The 27515-nt window shown below is 29.7% G+C and overlaps 1 protein-coding gene across 1 annotated transcript in view; it reads right to left on the reverse strand.

Moving 5' to 3' along the window:
• LOC121114902 (uncharacterized) overlaps positions 1-27515 on the reverse strand; it is a 265038-nt gene that overhangs the window by 59366 nt on the left and 178157 nt on the right. Inside the window, 1 exon segment of the mRNA XM_040709015.2 lies at positions 12774-12842. Within this exon segment, the coding sequence (XP_040564949.1) occupies positions 12774-12842 (69 nt within the window).

Genomic DNA, 27515 nt, shown 5'->3' on the forward strand with positions numbered 1-27515 from the left:
ACCTGTAGACAGATTGAATACTACGGCCTAGAAACTAAAATAAATCTACCCTTTCCCATGCTTTTTGATATGCATCACATTGAATTTCACATAAATTTTTTCAAACATAAAAAAGCTAAGCTTGGATTTGATGTGATGGTTTATTTTTGGAAACTAAAGTTGAAGGTACAGTTTGAGGGGGGGGGAGGTATGTTCTTCCATTTTTGGACAAGTTGCTACATAAATGTTGGGGAAACACTACCTCACAAATGAAAAGAGAATTTAGAAGGTTATTTCATCATGAGGGGAAAAGTGTAGTATAATTTCATGAATGAATTTATAAACTTTAATTAAATACAGGGAGAGGTTTGAATTATTCCCCTTTGGGTTTTTCGATATTTTGAAGCCATTTATAATACTCCTCCGTAATTGAAAATAATATTACTTGATTGAAGAAGTTTTAGGATTTAAATATGGACCACAATATGAAGAAATAAGAACACCATTGGCAAATAATTATTACTTTACTCAACACTCTTTGTCCACTTTGCAAAAGCAAATCGGAAATGAGTCTCAAAATATCTGTGATCAACTCCAAGAGGTAAAAAAGGATAAGACAGATGTTCTGAGATGAACATAATTGTGTGGATCTCTTGGAAGGGATAGTTTGGATGAGATAAACTCGGGAACAGTGGATGGGGCCGAAGGTAAACTCCAATTTTTAGATATTGGTCCTCCAAAAAGTCGTCTTTCCTTGGGTAAAGGACCTAATCCAAATGAACGGTATGTTTGATGGAAAGGTTTCGTTAGGTATTCTCGAGCTTCCACTCCCGGATATAGAAATGTGTTGTAGCTCAAACTTCGAAAGATTAGTCTTCATTAATAAAATTTTCCAATATTTGATTAAATATCTTAACTATATTGATTTTTTTTCAATGGAAAGGAACAATTTCAAAGCATCACCCTGTACATTTAATTAATATTTATTCGATAAGTATGTGGGGGGGAGAATAGTTAGGTATTATGTGTTTGTATAAAAAAAAAGTTGGTAATCAAATTAGATAGTAGGGTAGAATTGAAGATATGCAGATCCCACGGGCTTAAATAATCCGACCTGCACATCACAAGGATAAGCTAATGTTCTATTTGTAAATAATTTATCAATAGGTTTACGTCCTACAAATAAATTATTTTTGAATATACTTTCCTTCTCTAAAAAAAACAAAAATGGATATAAGAAATACATTATTCACAAATTTATAATTATTTTTCTTTGGAAAAGATGAGCTTGTCTATATTTTCCATAATAAGCAAGACCGATTAGCAGTCACAATATCGACAGCTGTTGAAAAATGATTTTGTTTGATACAAAGTTGCGAGGTATCGTGAAGCTAACTTGGAAACATTGGGAAATTTATTTTAATTATCCCTCCATCATAGCACTGGGATGTATTTTATCTTTTTATAAGTCATTATTTCTTTTTTCTACAAGCATAAACATAAATTATTTTCTATGTAAAATCATGCAAATGGATTAAACTCTAATCTCACTATCTAAATGCATTAATTAATTAAAAATATATATAAATATATAGTTTCGAAATATTTAATATTTGGTTATATATATACGTACCGCACTCAGGGTAAAAGCGTACTCAACCGCGATAAAAACTCGTACCGTACCTATCCTAATACCTAAATACATACTTTTTGAGCCTTAACCTAGATAAAATAGTAATGAATGCCCATCACATTTTCATTTGGTGTTTCGATTTCCCATATATTAAACCATTTAATCAAGTAATATAAACTCATTGGGTATTATTAGTAGGGTTGTAAAACGTAAGCATTTTCGATATGTAAAAAAAAAGAAACACAAAATCAACATGGTAAATTTGCCAATTTGAATAATGTAAATAAACTTTTCTCTCACTTTATTATTTGATATTCTCTCCTTAAGAATGAATGAATAATAATACCAGCTTTAGAATATAAAAAATGTTTTTCAGGCTGGCAACAACAAAAAAACTCTCATGCTAAGAAATACATAAGAATTACAAGCCTAATAAATTAGAGCTGTATAATATATGACCAAGAGTCAAATACGTCTTCTACTCCATTATATGAAAGAAAATTTTGAGTGCAAGTATTGATATTGTAATGGAAGATTTCTTTGCCTACAACGAGTACACATTTTGAAGTTGAAAACCTGAGTAGTGTTTATTTTTTTACTTTCACAAAATGTTATCTGATCATAATTCTTGAAAAGAGAACATCTAATTATAAAATATAACCACGAGAGTATATGCTCATGAATGACGGAGAATAAAGGCGGCTTACCACATATATTGTACTTGAGCACGTATAAATGTATATATTTATATGTTACGGGTATTGTGGAAAATCGTGCATTTTACAAAATGCTCGTTAGAGGGGTCAATGTGCAAAATGCACGGGTAATCTATACAATTTTCAATAGATTGGGCAAAGGTCATTTTAAATGTATTTACAGGGTCAGGTAAAATGATTCTGAGTAATTTGATTACTCAACAATTTATTCCAAGCAATTTGATCATTAAGGATTTCATTAAGATACAATTTCATTGCAAGCAATTTGAGAATCTAATGAAGGGATGTTCAACTTGTGAATTGAGGGCAACATTGCATCCTGTCGAATGTTTAGGTGTGGTCCACTACTCATTTTCACATAAAGGGATATTTTATAGTAAAATTGTAGTAATATCATCAAAACACATAGAACACTCATAGAACGTACAAACATTGAAAAATAGTTGAGGGTATCTCTTATTTTCTGAGACTCTAACAGGGTTGGCAGTTTAGCTTTAGCCTTGAAAAAATAAATTAAGCCTTTTTTTACATTTGGTCTAAAATTGAAATAAATTGTATTTAATAGTTTTGTATTATACAGCCATTCTTCAAGAAATTTAAACTGATAGGTTCTGCAACCCATTGGAATATTTCAAGTGGCAAAACGGCCCTTTATATTAAAAGGCTATACATCCCTCCTGATCTAGTAGAGTTCTATTGAAATTGAAATTGTATATTGACAATCAAACTATGATATTTGCAGGTGGATCAAAACCTATCACCCCCGCTTTCCTGAGTATCAAGAACCCCTTCTAAATACTATGATACACTCCGACCCAAGGGATCTGCAACTGAACCCCTGTTCTACAAGGAGTATCATTACCCACAGCCACCCCTTTCCTTAGCATCAATGATCTCTTTTGATATCATATAATATATCCCACCTACGGGTTGTACAAAAGACCCACCAACACTGCTTCCTTGAGCACCAAAGACCACTTTCAATATCCTATAATTCACCCAAGCCCAATGGGTTATACAAATGAACTGCTGGCCAAAAAGGTAGGTAAATGGCCACCGCCACCGCTTCATTGAGCATCCTTCATTATTCACACAGCTAAAGGGATTGAACTTTTTTTGGTATTACACTTAGTAAGCCAAAAATGGAAGCAGTGGTGATAGGTTTTGATCTCTCTTGTGGACAAGCGGTTCACTTGTGTAACCCGTGCGTTGTGGTGTATTATAATATGTTAGAAGGGGTCCTTGATTCTCAGAACTGTACTAGCGATAGTTTCAATCCCCCTTATGGTCAGCTTCCCATCTGCACAACCTGTTGGCCAAGGTATATATTGCATAATTGAGTCTCTTGTGATAATTTCTTATCATACAATAGTTTGATTAAGAGAATACAATATAAATTTCAATGAAAATAAAATAGAGTATCAAATTGGTTGCAATGAAATTATATCATAATCAAATCCTTAATGATCAAATTGCTTAGCAATGAGTTGTTCATTGCTCAAATTACCCACAATTATTTCACCCGACAATGTAAATTAAGTTAAAATGACCATTGACCACTCGATTGGAAATTTTATAGATTGCCTGGGTATTTTGCATATTGCCGCTCTAACTGGCATTTTGTGTATTACCCAGTCATTTCCATTGCCCGTAACATATATAAATGTTATCAGGAGACGAGTTGTTATAAGAAAAATATCATTTATATATATATACTTAGACGTGTACACGCACGATCGATATGGTAACTTGCCTTAACGATGAGGATTTCTTGGGGAATTATAATTGTAAGTCCTCATTGGACTCAGAGTAGAGCTGAGGATCGAATCGTTGTAAATCCTGCCTAATATGTAAAACACTCTCGTTTTGAAGGAATACTAAAAACAGTCTATTAAGCAGAAAAGGATACCAATTTCTAGTAAATAATAAGAAACACACATATAGATAATATTATTGACTTTTATATATGATGATTTTTTATTTTATTTCTACGCCTTCTTTTTAAATATTGATTGTTAATTCTACTCACTACACAAAAGATTATTGATTACTTATAAAAATCGATGACAAATCGGATCATTTTTATTATTCCTCGAGATAAATGTTTGTTTATTTTATAATACAGAACGTATGTGACCAATTTACACACAAAAAAAAAATCTTCTATTTGAATATATCTGGTCTAATATTTTCTCAATATAAATCTATGTCATTCAATTTTTTTCCAATTTCTTCTTCATTTGGTTTGCAAGTTCAAAAGAAAAATGAGTAGTAGTGACATTAGAGAGAAAAATTACTTTGTAACTCAAACGGAGTGTTGGCACGCTGAAAATATTTGTCTACTGGTTCCGCTATTAAAATTAGTATGTGTTCTTTATAAAACAATGTTTTATAAATAACAATTTCTAGCCTAGAAATTTATTTCATGTTATGTTATCAGGTGAGACATTTTTTTAAATAGAAGTACTGGCTCCAATATTTATTAGGTCTAGTACTGTATAAAATGCGTCAGTAACAAAACTGCCAGTGTTGGGGCTACCCATATAGATCTTAGGTTTTACATATCATATCGGATTCTTGGGTTGTAAATTAGAAAATATACATATTCTTGTCTCTTTTGATCATTATAAGCCAATGTTTTTTTTGAAGTACATATATGTACATACATGGAACATGCAAAACTTTTTTTCCTTTTTATTTTAGACCAACTGTGGGCGATTCTTTATTTTTTCCTATTATTACTAATTAAAAGTATATGTAGTATGATAAATGTTTTCAGGAATTAAAATAACTTGTTTATTGATTATTATTCTATACAAAATGAATAGATCAACCAAAAAATATCTATTAAGTCTGAGAGGCACTCAAGCTAAATCTCAGAGCGTTATATTAAAAAAGAGAAGAAAATGGGAGAGGACAACTATATTATTAAAAAAAAGTTTATAGTCACAGAAAAACTCTGAGCAATGCTGGGAACTACCGCTTGTTTACAATATTTTTGATAAATATTATTAAGAAAAAACATATGTGAGATATTGTGAAAAATAGCTATTGTAAGTATTGTACATACTTGGGAAAAGTATGGATTTTCCTCCAATTTATTTTTCCATAAAAGAAAGTAAATAACAGAGAGACTATGACAAAATGTAGGTAATCTTTATACTTTGAGTTTTTTCATAATCTTAGCGTATACATATGTTTTATGCTCAAATATATGGCAAGCCTATATTTAGTTTATTATACAATTAGGGATATATATGCTAAAGTTTATGACAAAAGCAAAATGTTTAAAGAAAATGATGTGATGTGTCAATACAAAAACACTCTTGGACAAATTCCCAATTTACTATTTTATTTTATAAATATATACAGCAAGGAAATTTCTTGATGTATATATTTGTCCTTTTTGGATTTCATATTATAATTTGTGGGATGGTTTGAGATACATAGGAGTATTAGCTATAGTATTGAGCTTTCATTGAATATATGAGAGGCTTTTTAGTTCTGATATGGCTTTCCAAATTGAATCTATTTGATCTTTTTTCTATAAATATTTGACAATTTTGTCGATATTTAAGTGGAATGTACGAATGATTTATCAAAATAGTTTATGAATAGAAATATAAGAAAATTAGATTCAGAAAACATATTCATGATTTTAACATATTTTAAATATATTTCTCTTTCATAGTTATTTCACAGGGTGAACCAGAATTAGAGTCACATTGAACAAATTAAATTACTCATAATCTCTTTGGATATATTTTGCATCTGCACCTGCCATCTGGGAATCTTTTTTTGCGCCTGAAAACTGCATTGAACAACTCCTCCACCATTCTTCACATTACAAAGTCAAAGGTTCAGGATCAGGGGAAGAGAGCGGCAAGACGGTTTTGTCCCAAAAGTGGTCATATGTGTCTTTGCAGCATTTTAAATTTAATTTTCAGTGTGGATCCTTATGATGGTCATAGTATTTTTGACTCTAATTCTGGACCATCCTATATATAGATATAAATAAAAAATTACCATAGTATAAACTTTACCAAAATGATAGTTGTTTCCTATTTTGATACAAACTCAAGGAACTTGGACGGCTCATAATTTATTTGCAAATTTAAAACATTAGAAAAGTTATCTTTACTTTACGCCTAAATTCTAATGATTCTTCCTTACTTGAAGCCTTTTTATTCCCCAATTTAACAAACTACAAGTCGCTAATAAAATATATTTAACTATTACCCTTTTTGAATATAAAAAAACTTGCTACAGCAAAGCATGTAGAAACATTATGCAACTTAGTTGTTGTATTTGTTTTGTTTTTACTTCCTGAAAATTAACTCTCAGTATTACATCATTTACAAAAAATGGGTTCTATTAAATGACATTTTCTGTTTAGAAAATAATTTTCTCGAAATTTTTCTTTTGTGAAGTTATAGTTAATTAACAAAATTATACAGTTTTTTCCAATGACAAAGAAAAAAACTAATTTTTTGTTACATAATGCTATATATATGCGACAAACGCAACCTAGAATGATTTTTCTTCAAATTGAGTCTGGATTATATTTGCATTCTTCGACTAATTATCGTACATTTATATCAAAAAATATTATAATTATTCCTTTCTATGCACCAGAAATTACCCTTTAAGTAAAGTTTTGTTTTTGTATTGCATCCGGGAAAAAAATATAGCAACTTTGTTGGTTCCGATTTCAGATTCGCTGAGAAGTAAAGGATTCTCTTTTTCGCTCTTCGTTACACGCATCCTGGGATCACTGTATACATGGAGAGTTCATACACTTTCTGGAAAAACGTGGGTTGACATTAACAATCCTCTTTAGTATTTCTTCTTAGGAAGTATTCATTGTCAGAGTGAAATAAATATTACTTGATTGATTTTATTAGAAGGGAATCCAGTGTTTGTTCGGGGTGGGTTGTTGTATTGAAAATAAAGGAGAACCCCACTTTGAGAATCCGAATTTGAAAAGAAAGCATGTTGAATGTTCTTAAAGTTGGACTTTTGGTATTGGTATTTCCTGCTACTTACCCAAAAGTGACCAATTTTCCTTTTTCTCCTCTCCAAGTTCTTATGAAAGGATTTGCTAGGAAGCGCTTTAAGGGGTTTCAGATGGACAAAGTTCCTCAGTCGTAGTGTAATAGCTTCCTTTCACTGTAGATGCAAATCTTTTTTTATAAATAATTTCGAACCATCCTTTTGATTTCTGGACATGGTACACAGGAACACAACAAAAGCATTAATCTCTAATTACTAACTAAACAGTATTGAGTAAATGGGTATATAATTGCAAAGATTATGTGTATTTTGAATTCTGGTGCACATATCTTTAGTAGGGAAACAAAATTATTACGAATGTATAAAATATATTAAAATTCCAAAATTGTTCTGTAATCTGTAGGTTGCAACTAAGTGTAAAGGTTGCGTTATTTGTGAATATACAAAAATCTTTGGTCATAGTACTCTTTGATGTATATTCTAAACGTAGTCACATCAGAAAAAGAGAGAAACAGCAGAATACTGACTTCATCGTTAATTGTAATCATCACTAATTATAACAATCCTTATTGGCAGACTTGATTTGCAAACAAACATGTAAAATCTAATATATCTAGGTAGAAATGTTTTCTGTTCGCATCAATTGTTTACTTAATGACAGTTCTATTTGATGATATTAAAAAAATATCATTAACAATGTGGTGCGTCAACACAACAACTATCTTGAACTAAAATCAAGAAAAGGAGACAGTGTTTATTTATTTTTTTATTCCTAGATATATAGAAGCAATAATTAATTCAATTATGGGTTTTTTAGTCAAATTTGAATTATAGTTTAGAGCCTTTTTTTGGTTTAAAAGGCTGTTATTGGCCCCGATATGGCCTTTTAAATAAATTAAATCATTATCTCATTATTTTATTGAGACCATCAATTTTGGCTAATTTAAGTGTAATTTGCGGTGCGTTCAATGGATATTTTGTTGATAGAAATTGACGAGAATTCATCTAAGAATACAAATGTACTCCACACAAAATTTTGAGAAAAATCATTCTAGCTTGCTTTTGTGTTGACAGGCTATATTTCTCCTTTTCTTGATTTTTCCCCAATATTGTTTCAGCCTTAGCCCACCCCAGATTATGTACATTTGTTTCAAGGAATCCATTTTTTTATTCAATTGACTTTTCCGCTCTGTTTTTGTTTTTGGTGACATATTTTTAAGAATATTCCGCATTGCTTCTATCCTCCATAAATATATATTAACTTTTGTTTAAAGGTTGCAAACTATATTGTTTTTATAAACATATTCTATTTGTAGCAATACTAAGAACTACAAATAAAAACAATTTTGAAGACATAAAACAATATGGCATATTATGTTTGTATATATACACATATTATAATATTTATAAATATAAAAACACCATTAGCATAAACATATTTTTTACTATCATAAATATCCTTATTTCTCAATAGAAATTTACAAACCAATATACCTGGTCTTGCAAAAGTTTGCAAATAAAATGAAAGAAGAGAATAATGATGTATAATTTTGTATACATTCAATATCAACAACAATTTTTATTTTAATATAATGTATACTAATGATATCAAAGATAACTAACTTATAATATGACTACCGTAGGCAGCCATAACGGCATAAAGAATTTGCTGCAGGTGCTTTTGATGTTGGCCTCTAACATAGTAGTCCACTGCTCATTGACCCAGTCATTTACAGCCTTAATATTTGGGTATTGGGACTCTACTTGCCACCACCATACCCTATAATCCATGAGATTCAGATATTGTGATTAAGGCTAAGGTTAAGGTTTAAAAAAAAAACTGGAAATAAACGGATGGTTAACTTTTTTATAATCTTTGCTGTCAAAGTGGTACTATTTGGACTCGTAGAGAGACAACGCCAGTTTCGTTGACGCGCATTAACACGGTGTACATTGATCTACATGTTCATCTCTATCATGATTTGTTTTTTGTTTTTTACCACCACTCCTGGGGGCATCTACAAGATCCTTATCCAGATGGTAGATTGGAGCCATAGTTGGCTGAAGTAACTGTTTTGGAGATATCCCGGCGTCAAGCAAGGTTGAAAATTTTCGCCTTTGTTGTTCTTGCAAAATGATAGAAGACTTTTATGTTTTGTACTTAACATAAACAAAAACTCACTGTAGAAGGGATACAAATTGTTACAGTATACACTGAGCTATTAAGTCTCAAATTGCTCCAAAACTTTTTCATGTCTCACTATAGAAAGACGGGAAAAATTCTTTTGACTATTTTCAATTGCTTTTTAATACGTGTAGTGAGTTACATAAAAAGTTTTAGTTAGTTAATTGAAAGCTTAAGTTATGAGCTTTCATTTAGTGTTCAAGTATAGAAAATAAACAAAATAAGCAAGATAATCTCAATGGAAAATAAAATATCTTAAATTGGTGTTTTAGTCAGCGCATCCTACATAACTAAAACCCTAAAAGTAAGTAATGCGAGTCAGTCAGGAATCGTTCGAATATTGGGGACACTTTACACTCAAGCCTGAGAGTGGTAAAACAACCATGGTGAAGTCAAAAGAAGTAAGGAAGGCCTTTGAAAAGAACCCAGCTGTTCCGTTCGCTCAGTACGCCAAGAAGAAGAAGGTGAGCGGATCCACATTTTACAAGGAAGTAAAACAGGCCGATGTAAAGTCATTCAAGAAGATTCAGTGACCTTTTTCCCCCACAAAATGAGTAAAAACTCCGTCAGAAGCATTGTCAGCGATTTCTGAATGACTTAAAACACAATAGAGATTAAGGATTAGAGCTTCAATAAGAGAATTAATTTTTTTAGTGCCGGAGCGGACTAAAATACAAATGTAAGCTCTTTTTTTGTGTGTCACGATTGCCTTGCTTCTTTTGTGTATGATTTATATCAAATGAAAACTGAAAGCCGATTCTTTCAGTTTAGTAACTGGAAATTTTTAATTAAACTCAATAAAGTTCAATGAAACTCGCAAGTTATAAAAAAATGTGATTGGGAATGGTATCAAAACTTTTTCCCTTTCGGTAGGTATGTGACTCAGAATCAAAAATATTCAATTGGTGGGCTGTAATTATAGTAACCATATGTTAGTTTTCAAATGATGTCACAAAACAGATTTGTAAGATACTAACAGAGAATCCCTCAATTTTTGGGCAGCAATCGTCGACTCTTTTTACTCTTTGTTAAAGTTTAATGCAGATGAAGGCGTCGTAATCTTAGTATAAAAGCATTATTAATTTTTACTATTATTTTTTCGAAAAGTAATTGTACTACTTATAATAGTATCTTAGTTTTATTATTTATTACTTTCCATATCAATGACGGTTTTTATAAAATACAGCCATTTTTAAAAAATACAACACCGTTAATACCCAATATAGTTTTATAAAATATTGTACAAATTACAATTTCAATATCTTATTACGCTTTATATAAATACAACACCAGTCCTTTTAATGATCAAATATATGTGTATGACGTCATTATATTTTAATCTATTTAAACCATGCATTTATTTTGTATTTAGGTGTACTATAATAACTTTGAGCATTGGAACTACTTTTTAATTTAAAAATCCACAAACTATATTCATTGTATTTTTTAAGTAGAAATACATAAATTAAAAAAAAAAATATTTCTTGTCTAGTAGAGAGTCTGATATTGTTGAGTTTCAAGAAATATTAAAAAAAAATTAGGGTTACAAGTTACTCCAAAATTCCGCTGTATTTACAGACATGTTGTAATTCTTTTTAAGAATGAAGGTTGTGGGATGTGTACGTATTCAGAGCAAGGAAGTGAGAGTGAGATTGCAAGAATTTTTGGGGAAGTTTCAAAGGAGAGGACACCAAAAACAAAATTTAATTTTTTCCCCTCTAGTACTGTTAATATATATAACTCAGCTTATGTATAGAAATCTAGAATACGTATACTATACATAACGTACAGCTTACTATTGTGTTTGTAAGATTAATTAGCGAACATAATCTGCGAAGAATAAATAATATTTGAATTTTATATATACTCTTTTTTAGGGAGTATATACTTACTTATGAAACAAAAGGTTGGTTAAACTAAATATATAAGTGCCTGAAATTCATTTTTAGAAAAATTAAAAATGTGAATTATAAATAGTACAAATCATGAACTAGGTCTGATTCCAGTTTTTTTAAATTTCTATATGAATAATAATAGATTGAAGTTGATAAGTTTGAAAACTCACTAATTATACTTCATGTATTGTTTTAGACACAAAATTTCGTTATTAGCAACACAATTTTTTGTATTGACTTTTTTGTCTAGTACTGTTGAAAGTGCGTGAGTAGCTGGGCACCACAAATGTATCTCTATACTGCACAGCACTTCTCAAACGATCATTGCCCTACGTATCATAATTAATCAAAGAATACTCTATTCATGGACCATGCACTCCTTTTCCCCCTTTCTTTATTAGACCAAGTATTGGCTATTTACCCCCCTATTAGGCGAATAGTTATTAAATGAATGGTGGAATTGAATGATAAAAATGGAGCAAAGAATGTTGTAAGCAGATTTGGGCATTCTGAAGATCGTTAATCCTCTAATTAGTAGACTAAGAAAAATTAGTGGATTGAGTAAGTAGTAGATTTTAGATCAGCGGAATTCCAAAATTGTAAGAGGGAGATATTTTAAGAGAGTTTTAGGTTCACATCTCTACCCCCTATAATATTTATAATTCCTCCCTTGTTTGACAACTTCCGACTTAGACATATTTCTTGGTAATCTGCGGGTCATTTTAAAGACCTTTGCATTAAAATAAATTAATTAGTGGATTCACGTTAGCGGATTACCGTTCTCGAGCCCATGAACTTACAAAGTTAAAGGTATTCGCAATAGCAAAACGGCCAACAGTATTAGCGGATTAGGAGTAAGCAGACTAACAAAAATTAGCGATTGCCTACATTTGGTTGTAATGAATTAACTTAACTTTTTTATTGATTATTATTCTATGAATATGAAATGAATTGATCAACCAAAACAATGTATTAAATCCTTAAGACACTGATAACAAATTTGTTTTTATACCAGACCCTCGTTCGTTTCAAAACTCCTTTGAGATACGGCCTAGCAAATTCCACTATATTCACATTTCTTAATTTGCAGTCATACTTGGTCTAATGGATACCTGTTTTAAGGGTGTCGCCACACTAAGGAGTCATATCCGCATTACTGATTTACATATAATTGTTATAGAATAGGAAACTTTGTTTAAGAGGTTATCTGCACAAAAATTTTTAAATTGCCTAACCGCTTGATACAGGTTTGATTGTATGTGGGTTTTTCAATATAGTTCTGTCAAATATTATAATTCAATATTACGTAGATGTTTAAGTGGAAGAAAATTAAATAATATTTAAATACTTACAGTGCTATATACAAAAAAAGCTCCTAAAATGATGATTCTGAGAATGACAGGACTAGCGGCTCGGACAACCTAAAATTATAAGAATATAAGGCATATTAAAATTTTTGTGTTAACTGTATATCAAATAACAACTATTTTTTGGTATAAAGAAATTATACACATACATACACAAAGTGATATAAAGTGCAATATATTCCACACCTTTTTATGTTAATACATTTGTATATTAACGCCTAGAATATTATTAATTATAATTTATGACTTTGTAACAACATATAACATATAAAAATCATTAAGACTGGTAGGACATCATATATATATGATATTTAACATATGAGTTGTTGGTAGTCCCTGATTTGAATAATTTGACTATTTTGTGGCTCAAAAAATTTCATAGATGTAATGACAATGAATCAAAAACTCAAAAATCTTAATCTTTTTTAAAATATAATCTAGCCATTTATTCTAATCATAATATTGGAAAAATAAGAGTTGATAAAAATTTTGTAATAAGGTTAAAAACACTTAAAAAGAAAACATGACATAAATGAAAACAATTATTAACATTCCGATTATGAAACAATTTGAAGGTAGAGTTCGCATATTATAATTATTTATCCTTCCCCTCCCCTCTTTCGATATACATATAACATATATACTCGGAGGGAAATATAAACCGGTAGATCTGATAGGCAAGCTAGCACGCGACTGAATAAAAGAGAGGATCTCGACTCAGTTTTCATAAATAATTATCTATAAACACCACTGTTCAAAATGGTTGAAGCACCCTAAATTGTCCGTCAATGAAATCATCGAATCCTGACATCCTTATTATAGAGCCCATATGCCGGGTTTAATATAAAATGTAGATAACTTCGTGATGACTGAGTCAGCCTTTAGGTGAGCCCGAGCCGTCGGTGGCATAGCCACGAGCCACTCTTCTTTTTTAATGTCTAACCAAGTTTATTTTTTACTAAAACACTTAAAATACATTTTTGTGATTGTTGGACTTAGTATAGTATTGCTTGAGTGCACATCAAAGATGGACACCAGCCAAGAGAAAATACATCATATTTTACCGTTTTTCTTCGATAAAGGTGAAAACGCAAGGGAAGCGGCTGAAAATGTAAATAGTGTTTATGGTCCTAATACTATAACAGTCAATCATGCACTATATTGGTTACGTCTATTCCGTTCCAGTAATGTCCATGCCAATTATGCACTATGCTGTGGAAGATCGATTGTCGAAATGTGGATAAAATAATGGAACTCGTAGAGTCCAAAAGTCATTTAAACACTTCCCTGATTGCCAAGGAATTAAACATTCATGAAAAAAAAATCCATTAAAAATAATGGATTTCTTTTTTGTAATCTTATATATACGAAAAAAAACACTTTCGAGTCTTTCTCCTCCTCCTACTTCTGTGCAGTTTTTTCATTTAGTAACATGTTTGTACAACAGTCTACTATTAAAAAAAAATAGAAGCATTAACCAGTTGATTCGTCTGAGATTCCTAGAAATCTTATGGAAGATGGTAGAAAGCATGAGATTAATTCATTTGGAGGTAAAGTAATTTTATTTGGTGGTGAGAAATACTTCTAATTGTACAAAGAGGCGCAAGAGAAGATGAAGTTGGACTATTTATTAAGCGATCTTCAATTTGGTCTAAATTTATGACAAGGCAAGTTAGGATTAGTGTAGTCTAGCGACATTGGATTGAACAGGGTTTTATTTACATAACAAAAGTGAACAAATATTATTAAAATATATTGCAATAAAATAAACTTATTATCTGTATTTGAAAAAAAGAAACATCACCTAAAAAAAATTATTAATCATAAATTTGATTTAGCAACATTCTGAGAGGGTTATTACGTAGCAATTTGTTGATTGTTTACTGTGACTGACTACTTGATTAGCCAAACTTCGCCAATCACAATCTTGGCATTTTCACTTTTAAAGTGGTTCACTTGAAAGTTTAAAGGCAGGCGTAACTGTGGGAGTATCGAAGTACACAATACCCGTTCAAGAGTAATTCTGACGAACGTAAATTTTTTTTAATTAAACCCAAAAGGCCACCTGCAAAATCTTTAACTTGGACTTTCTGGGTTTTATTGATAAATATATTCAGGTTTTTAATTATTGTCCTGGAATAAATTAGGTACTTTTACATTCGATTTAAATAGACAAACATAAATTATAAATAACATTATTTATTTCACTTCTTAAATTATTTGACAGACAAAAACATGGACAATACACCACCAGATTTTTTTTCTCAAAATGCCCCCTCCCCATGCGTCCGTGGAACAAACAGGCTCATACTAGTCCTTATATACATACATACTCCTCAGACATAAACATATTTGAATAAATTATAGACTCTGTATTCAAATTTGTGGGATGAGTTAAGATACCCAAAAATTTAGCTAAAGTTCAGACCCTTTATTTGATTTAAGATACTTAATTTGTCTCCAATATGACCCTCATAATGAAAAAAAAATCAACTTTTTCATTATCTTATTGTGACGATCAATTTTAGGTACTTTATTTGCCATTTATGGTCCCTCCGATGGCTTAATAAAAACAATTTTTTGATAGATATTTTGCATAATTTGTAAATAAATACTTTGTATAATTTGACAAAGAATATTTATCCACATTCAATTTCGAGGAAAGTCATTCTTGATTGATTTTTTTATTGATGGGTCATATTGTATATATAATTAATTGATCATTAGACCGAAAAATGAGAATTTATAAAATATTTGATCTTTCTTTGTTGCAAACGTAATCCCTTAACAAAAAAGTACTAAAATCATGTATTTTTTGATAAGTAAAAAATATATTATAAGACTTGTATTATGGCAAATATCATTTTAGTTTTTATATAAATCATCAAGAACAATTACTCAGCTATTTTGAATTGATAATTTTTTTCCCATTTTATAATCAACAATATGTTATTTGGATACGACAAAAGTAAAATTGATAAATGTAGACACAAATATCCATTAGCCCATAATGTTTTACCCATTGCTTTAAATTATGCAATGACCCATATTTTAGTTCTTTAAAAGTCAATTAATTATTAAAGTAGGAAAAAGTGGGGTATCAAGTGAAAATTTGAAAAAAAAATTAACAACCCTCTCCCCTTTAAAAAAAAATATATATCATACTTTGCTTACAGGGGCTTCGAAAATTTCGTTTTGAGTGATGGAGTTGGTTAATGATAACTTATTATTTTTTTTTTTAAGTTAACAAATTCAAAGGTTACGTCATTGTTGATTCAATATTAACATGTCTTAATCACGCTGTTTGTACCGCTATAATATTAGTATGATAAAAAAAAATAGTATTTGTAAGTTTAATCTAGTGTTATCACGATACCAATAGTTTTCGACATGTTTCAGATACCTTTTCAACTAAAAATATAAAACAAAATGTTTCATGCAGTTAGCTTTAACTGCATGTTTTGGGTTCAATAGCAGTTTTTATAGTACTGTCATAAATTTGTCAATCCCTCTGCACAACAAAAATGTCCAACAATACTATTTTGGCTCGTTTAAGATTTTTTGTTTTCTCAAAAAGTTGTCAATAAACATAAACTAGGTCAAAATTTTGGTACGTCATAAAATATGACCACACACAAAATATTAAGGGGATCCGACAGATTTGAGGTTCCACAATAGAATTGAATGTTTAGAAGTACTGTTTTATTGATTGTTATTTAGGTAATATTTATTTAAAATTTTTTTACACATGTAGAAAATTACTTTATATTAATTTTTTACATGAGCTCCATATTTTAAGGACTTAAATCATTTTCCACTTGTATTCAGGTTATTTTTAAGTTCGTAAATAATTGTGCTGTTTCATCTAGGTTTAATTTTGGCTCAGAAATGAATTCGGACAACACAAAAAACTAGCATTTATAAGATGTAACAAGACAAAGTTACCTTTTTTTGTATTAGTCGAGAGTGAGGATACTCGTTACGGAGGAGATAAGTTACACAGCCAATAACTTAAAAATGTAAAGTTATCTAAACACCCTGTTCTTACAATAGAATGTCGTTCTTTATTTATCAAATCAACATAAAATCCGGGTTCCCTGATGCTTACAGTTATAGAGAATTTCGACGTTGAAATTTTTGACACAAAAAGTAAACATTTTAGCTAAGTGTTTGTTGAGATATATTTCTATTATAAAGCATGATATTTTAATTATTTTTTTATTAAATGTCATAGTTTAGAATGTTGTTCAATTATTTAACATGCTTGTAATATATTATTAGTTTCAATATTCAGTTCACATCATTTATTACTATTCAAACACTATGAAGGAGACTGGTTTCGCCCCATTTTTATTGAATATATATATATATATAATTATGTTTTGTTTTTTTGTGTAATAAAACCATCTTGTTATACTCTAATTATCAATCACAGTAAAAAGTAAAAAAAATATTTTTTTAAATTTTATTATTAACTATTATGTGCTATTTCTGTAAATGTTTTATTTGTTTATATTATTTATGTAATTAGAATTATTTACTTTATACTGACAAATTGTAATAAAATATAAAATAAATGTGTGAATATCACGAATGGCATTTTTTACATGTTTTTCCCCGTATCATGTCTCCTTCTGTTGTATCAAGTATCCTACTTTTGGTTAGTTTCGAAAACACCAATAAATGGCTATTAATTATTGAACTACATCAAAAATACTTTGGAATTATTTGTCTTAGGTATTTACCTAAGACAAATAATTCCTATGACATATTGCCCAGGTGTTCAAGTAAATTGTGAAACTTATGCCAGTTTAAATTTTTTTTTGGATTTTTTGTAACATGTATCCTTATTTTCCCCAATATATAAATATTTTTTTGATAGGTCAATGATAGTATTTGAGTTTTTACGTTCGACGAATTATCTTTAGAGAAAAATTGAAATTTAACTTATTTCAATTGCAATGAGGAACATCGAAATAGGATTTTTCAATAGGGCTGAAATATTCTGTAGTATGTTTTTATTCCAAGGAACAACTTTTGATAGTAAACATTTCAAATATGTAAATAAGATAATTTTTAGCTACTTATTTCACTCCATTGGAAAAGAAAAAAAAAATTGTTAGAAAATTTATTTGATGTTGCTTGGAAATGTGCTGGAAAGCTTCTCAAAAAAATTATAGAAATTATTTATTTTTCAAGGTATATTTACGCATCTAAAACATATTTCATTCAATATAGGTTTTCTTATGGATGTATACTTTTGCGTTGATAGTTTGATATACCTTATTCACTTATGTTTACTTTAAAAACATGTTATTTTTTACAAAGGTCAAGTTCAGTATTGGAATCTGCTTCATACCCATGCCCGGAACATCAACGAAAAAATACCTTTTATTGACTCATAAAAATGGGTACCTGCAGGGTAATTTGGGGGTATTCAGGTTTTTGTCCTTTATTTATCCCTATTCACTAGGGTTGGATCAGTCATAGGAATGATTTTCTAAACAATCATCTCCCCCCCCCCCTTTTTCAGTCTTTTTATTATCGGTTCGATCTTTTTTTACTATTCTACGGTCCTAGGGACCAATTGATCGATCTTTCCGCTCTATGGTCCAAGCTATCTTTTTTTTTATTGTCTTCACTCCTAGCTAGGATTGAAGAATATAATAACTATGAAAATAATTAATCATAGCTATAACGTAAAATAATACGTATATGTATATTTTCTCTTTGAAAGAGGTTAGGGATTATGGTGATATTTTATCGACTCTAATAAAAGTAACAACGTAATTTCAGCTGTTGTAGTTTCGATAAAAGATCAATAAGTACCGGCTCTAGGACAGAATTTTTATTATTATGACCAACTAACAGCATTGTAGTCTTTTCTGTTTTTGTTTAGACCGATCCAACACTACTTTTGACGAGTAATTTTATGTCTTTCCCAGTTTGTATCATTACTTTTGAACTCAAATGATGAGTCATCACTTGATATCATATATATAATATTATTTAATATAAAATATAGGTGTATGTTACTCACATAGAAGGCCCTATGAAAATTCTTTTCAGCATACGTCATTTTTGTAAAATGAATAGTTTACACAACAAGCTACAAATTGTCATACCACTTTGGAGTTGATTCATATTTTTTACTTTGTTCAAGCCCTATTACCAGAGTTTACCCGGATAATAAATACATATAACCTATCCCTATTCAGTAGCAATATTGATTTGATTATAATTTTATAATGCAAAACTTTATATAATAATATATAAAAACTCGATTGTTTGCCTATTTATACTTATATTTATCTATTGTCTTTTTAATGCAATATAATTCTTTATTTAATTTTCTGCACTTAGCCTCGAGCCATTTTTGCATATAAAAAAATCAATACCGTTGTTGAACTATACCTTTTACCTACAAGCAAATATTCATTTTTAATTAAAGGCCATTTACTCGAACATCAAACAAACTCCTTTGTCCTTTATAAAAAAGAAAAAAAACATGGCGGTATCCCTTTTCAAGCAAAGCCCTTAAAAATATTTATTATTTTATCTGCAAACTGTTTTTATCAAAATTAGATATTCATAAATTATAAACATATATGTTTAAAAATTTTGCAGAAAAGAAGGTCCATTTCTTTGGATTATTTACTTTTTTTTTGGACTGAATAGTTAGCTTGAATATATACAAACTAAAATTTAAAATTATTTAATAAATAGGTTGGATAGTTAATAAAATACTCTAATCTGTTAATTTTCTAGACTGGTTTTGGAGGCAAACAAAGGGGATCGAACAATATGATTTTTTTAGGCCAATGCTGCTGATGATTTTTCTTTTTCTAATAAACCCTTAAAACTCCATAAATAAGGACACAGAAAAGTTTGAGTATGATCATATCAGCCACTCTATAAATTAATTTATTAAGATTTTTGTTAACGTCTCTGGAACTTTTGTCTTTTTTTTGGCTATATTTAAATAAATGAGGTTCATATGCGTCATTATTGTTTTTATTGATGTTTTTTTGAAACTATGTCATGTTTAGTCCTATAAAAACATGAATTGGTATTATTTGTTGAAATAATGATGAAATTATGCCCAAAATTATAATGAGTGGTTTGGCTCACCATAACCCATTGCCTCTTATTCTAATATTTCCTGTATTATAAATTCATATTAACCTTTTTCGTCAATTCATAAGTATTTTCAAATATTGATAATTCATGATGTCTAATAATTGATATCTGCCTCTTCCATTCAAATCGAATTGCTGTTGTGTTTAGTTATTTTCTTTTCTTCTAATTAATTATATTACTTATTTTGGACTCATTACATTAGTAAAATATCAATGGTATACATTGTAATTTTGATGCATGATTCCGTCATTATTTCAACGGAAAATACACATTTAATGTATTTTATAGAAATAAACATGACATATTTTGATTTAAAAAAATCAAAAGGAACCTCAATTTCTAACAAAAATAAACATTTACTATAAATATGACTTAGAGGCAAATGTCTTAAGGCAAAAGAGACTGAGACAAAATACTAAACTGCGAAATTAAAAAGTGCATGCGAGATAATCCTAGGGTTTTATACCAAAATTTGTTTTTGGACAGTAAATAGTCAAATTATATTAAATAAACATTTAATATATTATTGTTAAAAGTAATATCATAGGTCTTGAAGATAGTTGATCTTATACTAATTAAAAGAGAACGGAAATTGTTTTTTTTAATAATTACTCTTGTCAAGTTAAGTAATTAATTTAGTCTTTTGATGCTGTTTTTGTGTTTAAAAACATGCAATTTTTGTTTTTTGAATAAACAATTGATCTTGTTTTGTTTTTTAAAGGTTAAAATTTTGTACTGATCGGCCCCTTTGGTCAATTTTTCTCAAATGGTCATAATAGGCCAATTTAATTGACTCGTAGATATATTAGTCGGGTTCTAGTATAAACCATGGATATACAAGGTGACCAAGTCATATTTTTCGCTCAGGAAAAATGCATTTAATCTTTTGTAAATATATATATTGAAAAAATAATTAATCAAATGATGATTTACAGTTATGTCACAGTGTTGATAAAGGGAATCGTTTGAAGCGTAAATAATAAAAAAATAATCTGTCTTTTTCAGACAACTATTCGTCTATAAGGATGTAAAATAAGTTATCAGCAATATTGGTTTGATTTCAATTTTTAATACAAAACTCGCTGGAGGTAAGATGTACAAATTAATTAAGTTGTTGAGATTAGTGTTATGACAATGACAATATTTTTCTACCAGTTCCGTTAACAAAGTTGGTATTGGTATTTGAATACCTTTTTGACCAAAAATATGTTACAAACAAGGGCAGTTCAATTGGAATTGAACATGGGTGTTTGCAAGTACACTGCAAGTACCGATTCTAATACCAATTTGATATAGTACCGTTTTAAATACAACAGCAACCCGGTACCATTAGGAGAGAACCGGGTGATTTCGTGCACTTACACACACTTTGGACCATGAAACCTTTATTTATAAGCCAAATTTCAAAACAATATGTTCATTTTTAAGAGTAGCTATTTGGATACATTTAATTATGAAATATATTTTGTGTACGAGGATTGGTTTTCTTTCCGTTTAATTTTTTTAAATATTTGTGAGAGTTTATAAAGTCACCCAAACCGTCCAGTGATATTGTAAAGTCTACTTGTCTATCATTAAACCATAAAATCATCTACTCTTTCAATGTTTAAACAAAAACTATCACATTTATCATCATAAAAGAGTAATTTATCAAAAAAGAATATTTTTGGCGGAAAAATGAGAAGTTTGTATCAGTAGGGTTATAATGATATTTCAGAATGGGTGTAAGCTTGAATTTAATCCATTTTGTACAAAACCTTCCCGCAACGCTAATAATTAAATTATATCTTGTAACTCAAAAAATATTAGAGTTTTTTTACTATAAGGAAATAGTATAGGTTAAACAAAGAAAAGTATAAAATAAATGACTCAGCCTAACCAGAAACCGACTAAAATTTATAACAATGGGCATTGCGGAACTATGTACATTCCCTCCTAATAATAACACCTGAATCTCACGCCCAAGCCTTCAACATATGTCAGCTGACTCTACTTAGGAAAAGTTTCAATCGGATCACAATGTTTAATCCGAACTTTTTAAATAAATACAGAGTACATTGTCACACATTGCTTCAAATTAATCCGGGTTTCTCCTATAATACCCTTATAAAACTCTTTAAAAAAAGAGGATTTTGTTGACATTGACAATGTTTTGTCTCTAGTTTGTATCGTCGTACATGTAAAATAAGGACATTTCTGAATTTAACATAAGATTTTATAGAAAGAAAACAACAAATTTTTAAGGATGTTTCATGACTTTTTCCCCTGGTCAAAAGTCGACTCAAAACTATGTATAAAAAAAATACTACCAAAATGAAAATTTGAAATACTTGAAATATATATTTGATGCATAAAAATAATTATAGATGTATTCTTATTGCATCAAGTACATCAAATAATAATACAAGCGTAAAAAGTAAAACTTTGCTGACCTGAGTAAAAATCATTATGAGTTGTCAAACATTGTTTGGATGTTTTTTATAATTTCAAATGACTGGAAATAGAAACTAATTCAGATGTAAATACTATTTGTGTATCCTAATTTAAAAAAATAATCATCATATGGTTATAAGGAAAAACAACGCTTTAGTGTCGGTCAATAAATCACAGGACTGCTCTCATTCACAGTCTCATTTTGTGAGCGCTCTCTGTCTCGGGCTCACTTTTTGAATCTGTGAGTGTAGAAAATACATTTTCCTTCACATTTCTTTTTTGCAAAAAACAATATATTTTTAAAATCAATGAGTACACTTCTCTTCATGAACCTTGAGTACCACTCACCAATGAAAAAGTATAACTAATTTTATGATTTTATTAATATCACTCTCCTTGATTCAGAAGTATACTATGAATAACAACTAGGTATCAAAATCATTTTTTTAGGTAGCTTGGTTTTTTTTGGTGTTGGCATACTGAAAAGGGAATTTTCTTTTCCTATGCTGTTATCATTTATTTTACTCCTGAGATGTGAACTTCCTTTTCTACTGCATACAAGTTATCATTGATATATACGAAATCAGATTGAACATTTGGGTGTACTCATAAAAGACGGAGAGTAACTTTGAGGATTTGATGCGGAGTTATAATTGTAAGTCCTTGTTGAACTTCTCCGACAATTATTCACTGCCTTACTTATTGGTGTTTTTTTAAGATGTCCAAAACAGGGGCGTCCGGAGGATTATATTTTGAAGGGGGCTTTTAGTGAAAAAAAATCAAAATTCAATTACAAATATTAAATTTTTAGAAAACAAAATTCAAAAATTCATTGCTTTTCCCCATCACAAAATAAAAAAGAAATTTCAAATATTTAATTTTTTGAAAAAATTCTTAAACACTCACAGAAAATTAAATTTCTCGGAAAAAAAAAATCAAAAATCCATACCTATGCAAAAAAAAATTAGTTTATTACGAAAAAAAATAATTTAAAAATCCATTGTTTGTCATATAAGGCAGACATTCAAGTTCATAATAAAAAAAGAACTCCCTAAAAAAATAATATTTTAATAGTTACTTAAGATTTGTTGCTTAAAAGAATGTTTTGTTTATATTTATTGAGCTATCAAGGTTTAGTGATAGTATATTATAAATATGTTGCTCACTATAGGCCAAAAAAGAAGACATTTAGCCTATGATGGTAATTTTCATGTTTCATGAGGCTAAGAAAATAAGGGACACACAATCTTAATCTGAAGGGGAAAAAATGTTGACTTGTGTTATTATCAGTGAATGCTAATTACGCGCATTTTGCATGGTAGGTTGTAGCCCTTCCCCCCTCGAAAAAAAAGAGGGAATTCTTCCTAAAAATTTAATGTTTGAAATTTTTTGTGAAAAGCAATGATTTTTGTAATTGTGACCAAAAACGAGTACTTTATAGACTTTTAAGCAAGGGTATTTTTTTTTTCATTTTTTTTTTTTGCGGCTACATTGCACTTCCTCCAATTAAGAAAAATATTTAGATTTGATTCAAATATTTTTTTTGAATCTGAAAACCTGTGTCTACAAATTATATTCTTTGCTTTTCTTTTTTATTTAGATTTTTCAAAGATAAAAATAAGAAATAAATTATTTAGGTGTATTACAAATAATATTCTTTAAAAAAACCACTTTCTTAGCCACAACAGCAGAAAAATTAGATTATAAAGGTCATTTCCATATTTATAGAGGTAAAAGTAATCAAGGACACTCTATCTCAAATTTTATTGACTAGTGTTATTCCATTAATTGCTTTCCTGTCCTTGAATCAGAGGTGCAAGTAAATGTAGCATATAATAACTCGTCGAGTTCCAAATAAAATATGCCATTAAAAGAGTGTGAGACTTTTTTCTAGTTGCAATATGAACAGTGTTTTTTTAATGTTCCAGAGCTCTTGTCATTATTCTTTAAGTTCTGAGGAGGTAACATTCAAGTATAAAGTCAATTAATGACATAATAGTAACACGGAGGAATTGATGGAGGGCTATAAGAGGAAGTCCCAGTTGGTCTCTAAATAGAATTGAGAATCCACATCGGAGGGATTCTTGTCTATACATTTACTAGATACGGAATGGAATTTGTAATTTTTTTCTTTTCTATCATAGCTGCTTATAATTAATTGTTAATTTATTTAAAGTTCATAACAGATAAGCTATTGTACAACCAAACATTCTTCAAACCAAGTTAATTTTTGGCTTTTTTTTTCTATACTGGTAGGTCATTCTTTTTTTTTTCCTTACAAATCTAATAAACTGTTTATTAAAATATATAATTGTTCCTTTCTTGAATAAACAAATGTATATATAAAAATGTATATTTTGGAGCTGTAAAATAGTTATAAACATTTTATTTGGCAACTTGCTTATTTTGAAACCAGTTATTGTTATTATTTTTTTAATTTGCTGTTCTTTTCCAATGCTATAAACCAAATGTCGAAACAAAGACCATGATATCAATTTCTATGTAAATTATTTTGGCAACAAGAATACATTTTTTCACTAGGGCGTGGAGGTTTTCATCAATATTACTCTATAACTAACCATTCGACATCTATAAGTTAACCTTTTTAATTCAATTAACAAGGTGAATTTGGCAAAGAAAAGAAAAACTATATACGTCACGAGGGATAATTATAAAGTAACGTCATCAATTGTATCTCAAAGGCAAGACATTGGAGAGAGAAAAGTTTGCCATTCAATTTAATAGGTTTGCTTCTGTCACATCATCGCTCAAAATATAACCAAAAATATATTCATAGACATATTATATTGCAGATTGGCAATTTAAATTTTTAATTTCCTAAAAACTGTATTGTTCAGGCAGTGTTGCCAAACATAGATACTTTAACATGTTGAAGGGATAAATTAAAGTATTGAAGAAATGGATTTCCTTACGTAAAGATTCTTTATTTTTATTCTTTTTCTAAAATGAAAATTATTCTAACCAATAATATATTAACAACCACATATGACTGGGAAACGTCAGAAACCTCGTAGAGTAAAAATACAATGTTATGCTGAGTTTTTTAATTGAGTAACTAGATAGTTCTGTTTTAACGATGATTTAGATGGATATTTCTCACAGAACATTCGGATATATGAATCTACATCTACTATTTCAATGAATTCATATCTTTTTATTAAAGTATTTTAGCTAATTTATATATTTACATCATTGATAAATACGAGGGTGGTTTGAAAAGTTTTCGACCGAACAAAGATACAAATCATTATATCTCTGTAACCCGTCTCAATAGTACTTGGCATTTTTCTCTGCAAAATAATTATTCATGAAGTTGATTGTCTCTTTATTTGACGGAAGGTTTTGCAGTTCATTGTTTGGACTATATTTTTGTTATAAGCGTATAATGGCATGTGCAAGTTTCATCTACAAAAACAGCGCCAAATTTGGGATTTTTTGCACCTAAACTGCGCCAAAAGAGCGATACTCAATTTTGTCCATTTTCACAAAAACGCTCGCATCAACTAACAGAAACAAATTTTCCATTCCAACTGTACGTCCGGTATGGCTGAGACTGAGGTGAGTAGCTGTCAACAGATGCTAGATAAATGCAATTAGCTTTTATTTACGAGTGCCCCCATCTTCCCGTTATGATTGGAAACTATTCAAAGCATATTTTTTAGATAGTGCAAGCTTATTTTGAGGGTAAGGATTTTTAGTAGGATGGTCTAGATTTATTTGGAAAATTTTGAAAGGCTTATAACGAACGAACTAGATAAGGTTGAACCATATTTTTGTTATTATTTGAAAGCTAAATTTAATGAAATACAATTATTTATAAGGAGATCCGCCTTTCTTGATACACTTGTCACACGGCGCTAGAAGCTTTGGCAGGCCTGGGGGACCTCGTGCAGATCCAGTTTTGCCATTGAAGGGGTAATGGACTTCTTCAGGGCCTCTACGGACGAATGATACTTGGCACAGGTCTCATGTTCGACACTCTTTCAGAGATAGAAATTGCATGGGTTCAGGTTCGGGCTCCAAAAGTAAGAAAATTCTGTGGCCAAGACATCTTGCACTTGTTTGGTCTTGTTGGCCCAGCAATGTCTTGTTGTAAGGTGTAATTTCTTCTTTGGGCTACTCCATAATTTCAAGAATGTAAATTAAAAGTGCAAAACGAGAACCAGTACAATGGAAAAGGTGGATCTGCACGAGGTGACTTGGGCCTCCAAAAGCTTCTGGCGCTGTGCGGACGAAGTTATCAAGAAAGGTTTTCTCATTATGAATAATTGAATGTCAATAAATGTAGCTTCCAAATATTAAAAAAAAAATGGTTCTAACCCATCTAGTTCGTTCTTCATGAGCCTTTAAAGATTTCCCCAATTTATCTGGTCCACCCTGTTCATATAACTTATGTAATGTTGACCAAAAGATTTAGCATGTTATCAAAGAATTATATCGTACATACGTAATATGTAATGTCGTTAATCTTTGTCATTGTTTACCATATTCCAGTGCACTTAATCTATTTTTTATCAATTTTAAAAACAAGATAAAGCAAGAACCTGTCACAAACAGACTTAGCAATTCTAATAGAATCGGCATTACAAAGCAGCTTATTTCAATTAATTATAAATTAATCAATAGTCTATTTCTTCATATCGATTTTATTGATTGAATCGGCATTTCTTGGATATCTTAATGAAACTAAAAAACAAAGGCTTTCAAAACATTTGTTAATCACATTATAGAATAGTAAAATTTCAACCTTTTCATATCTAGGAATAATTATGGCAACTTAAAATTGAGCTATATATTTAAAAGTTATAATTATTTTGACTAAAAAAAAAAGCTATAAAAAAATTATTGAAAATGGTAAACACAGATAAAAAAGGATTTTTTTAAAACTATACTTTGAGTACTTACATCTTGAAATACAATGTACAAGCCTTTTCATTATAAACCCTTTAGTATCCAACATATAACAGGACAACATTTTTTATTTTGAATTTTTTTAGTAGTTTTAAGATATTAAACTCACACGCAAAAATGAGACATCAACAGAGAAAATGCTTGGAATCAATTATAAATGTGGGGGCCTATTTTTAAAACAATAATCACTTTATTGTTTTTGAAAAAAGACCCAAAACAACT

The sequence above is a fragment of the Lepeophtheirus salmonis genome, chromosome 3, assembly GCF_016086655.4.
Source record: "Lepeophtheirus salmonis chromosome 3, UVic_Lsal_1.4, whole genome shotgun sequence".
Lineage (NCBI taxonomy): Eukaryota > Metazoa > Arthropoda > Copepoda > Siphonostomatoida > Caligidae > Lepeophtheirus > Lepeophtheirus salmonis.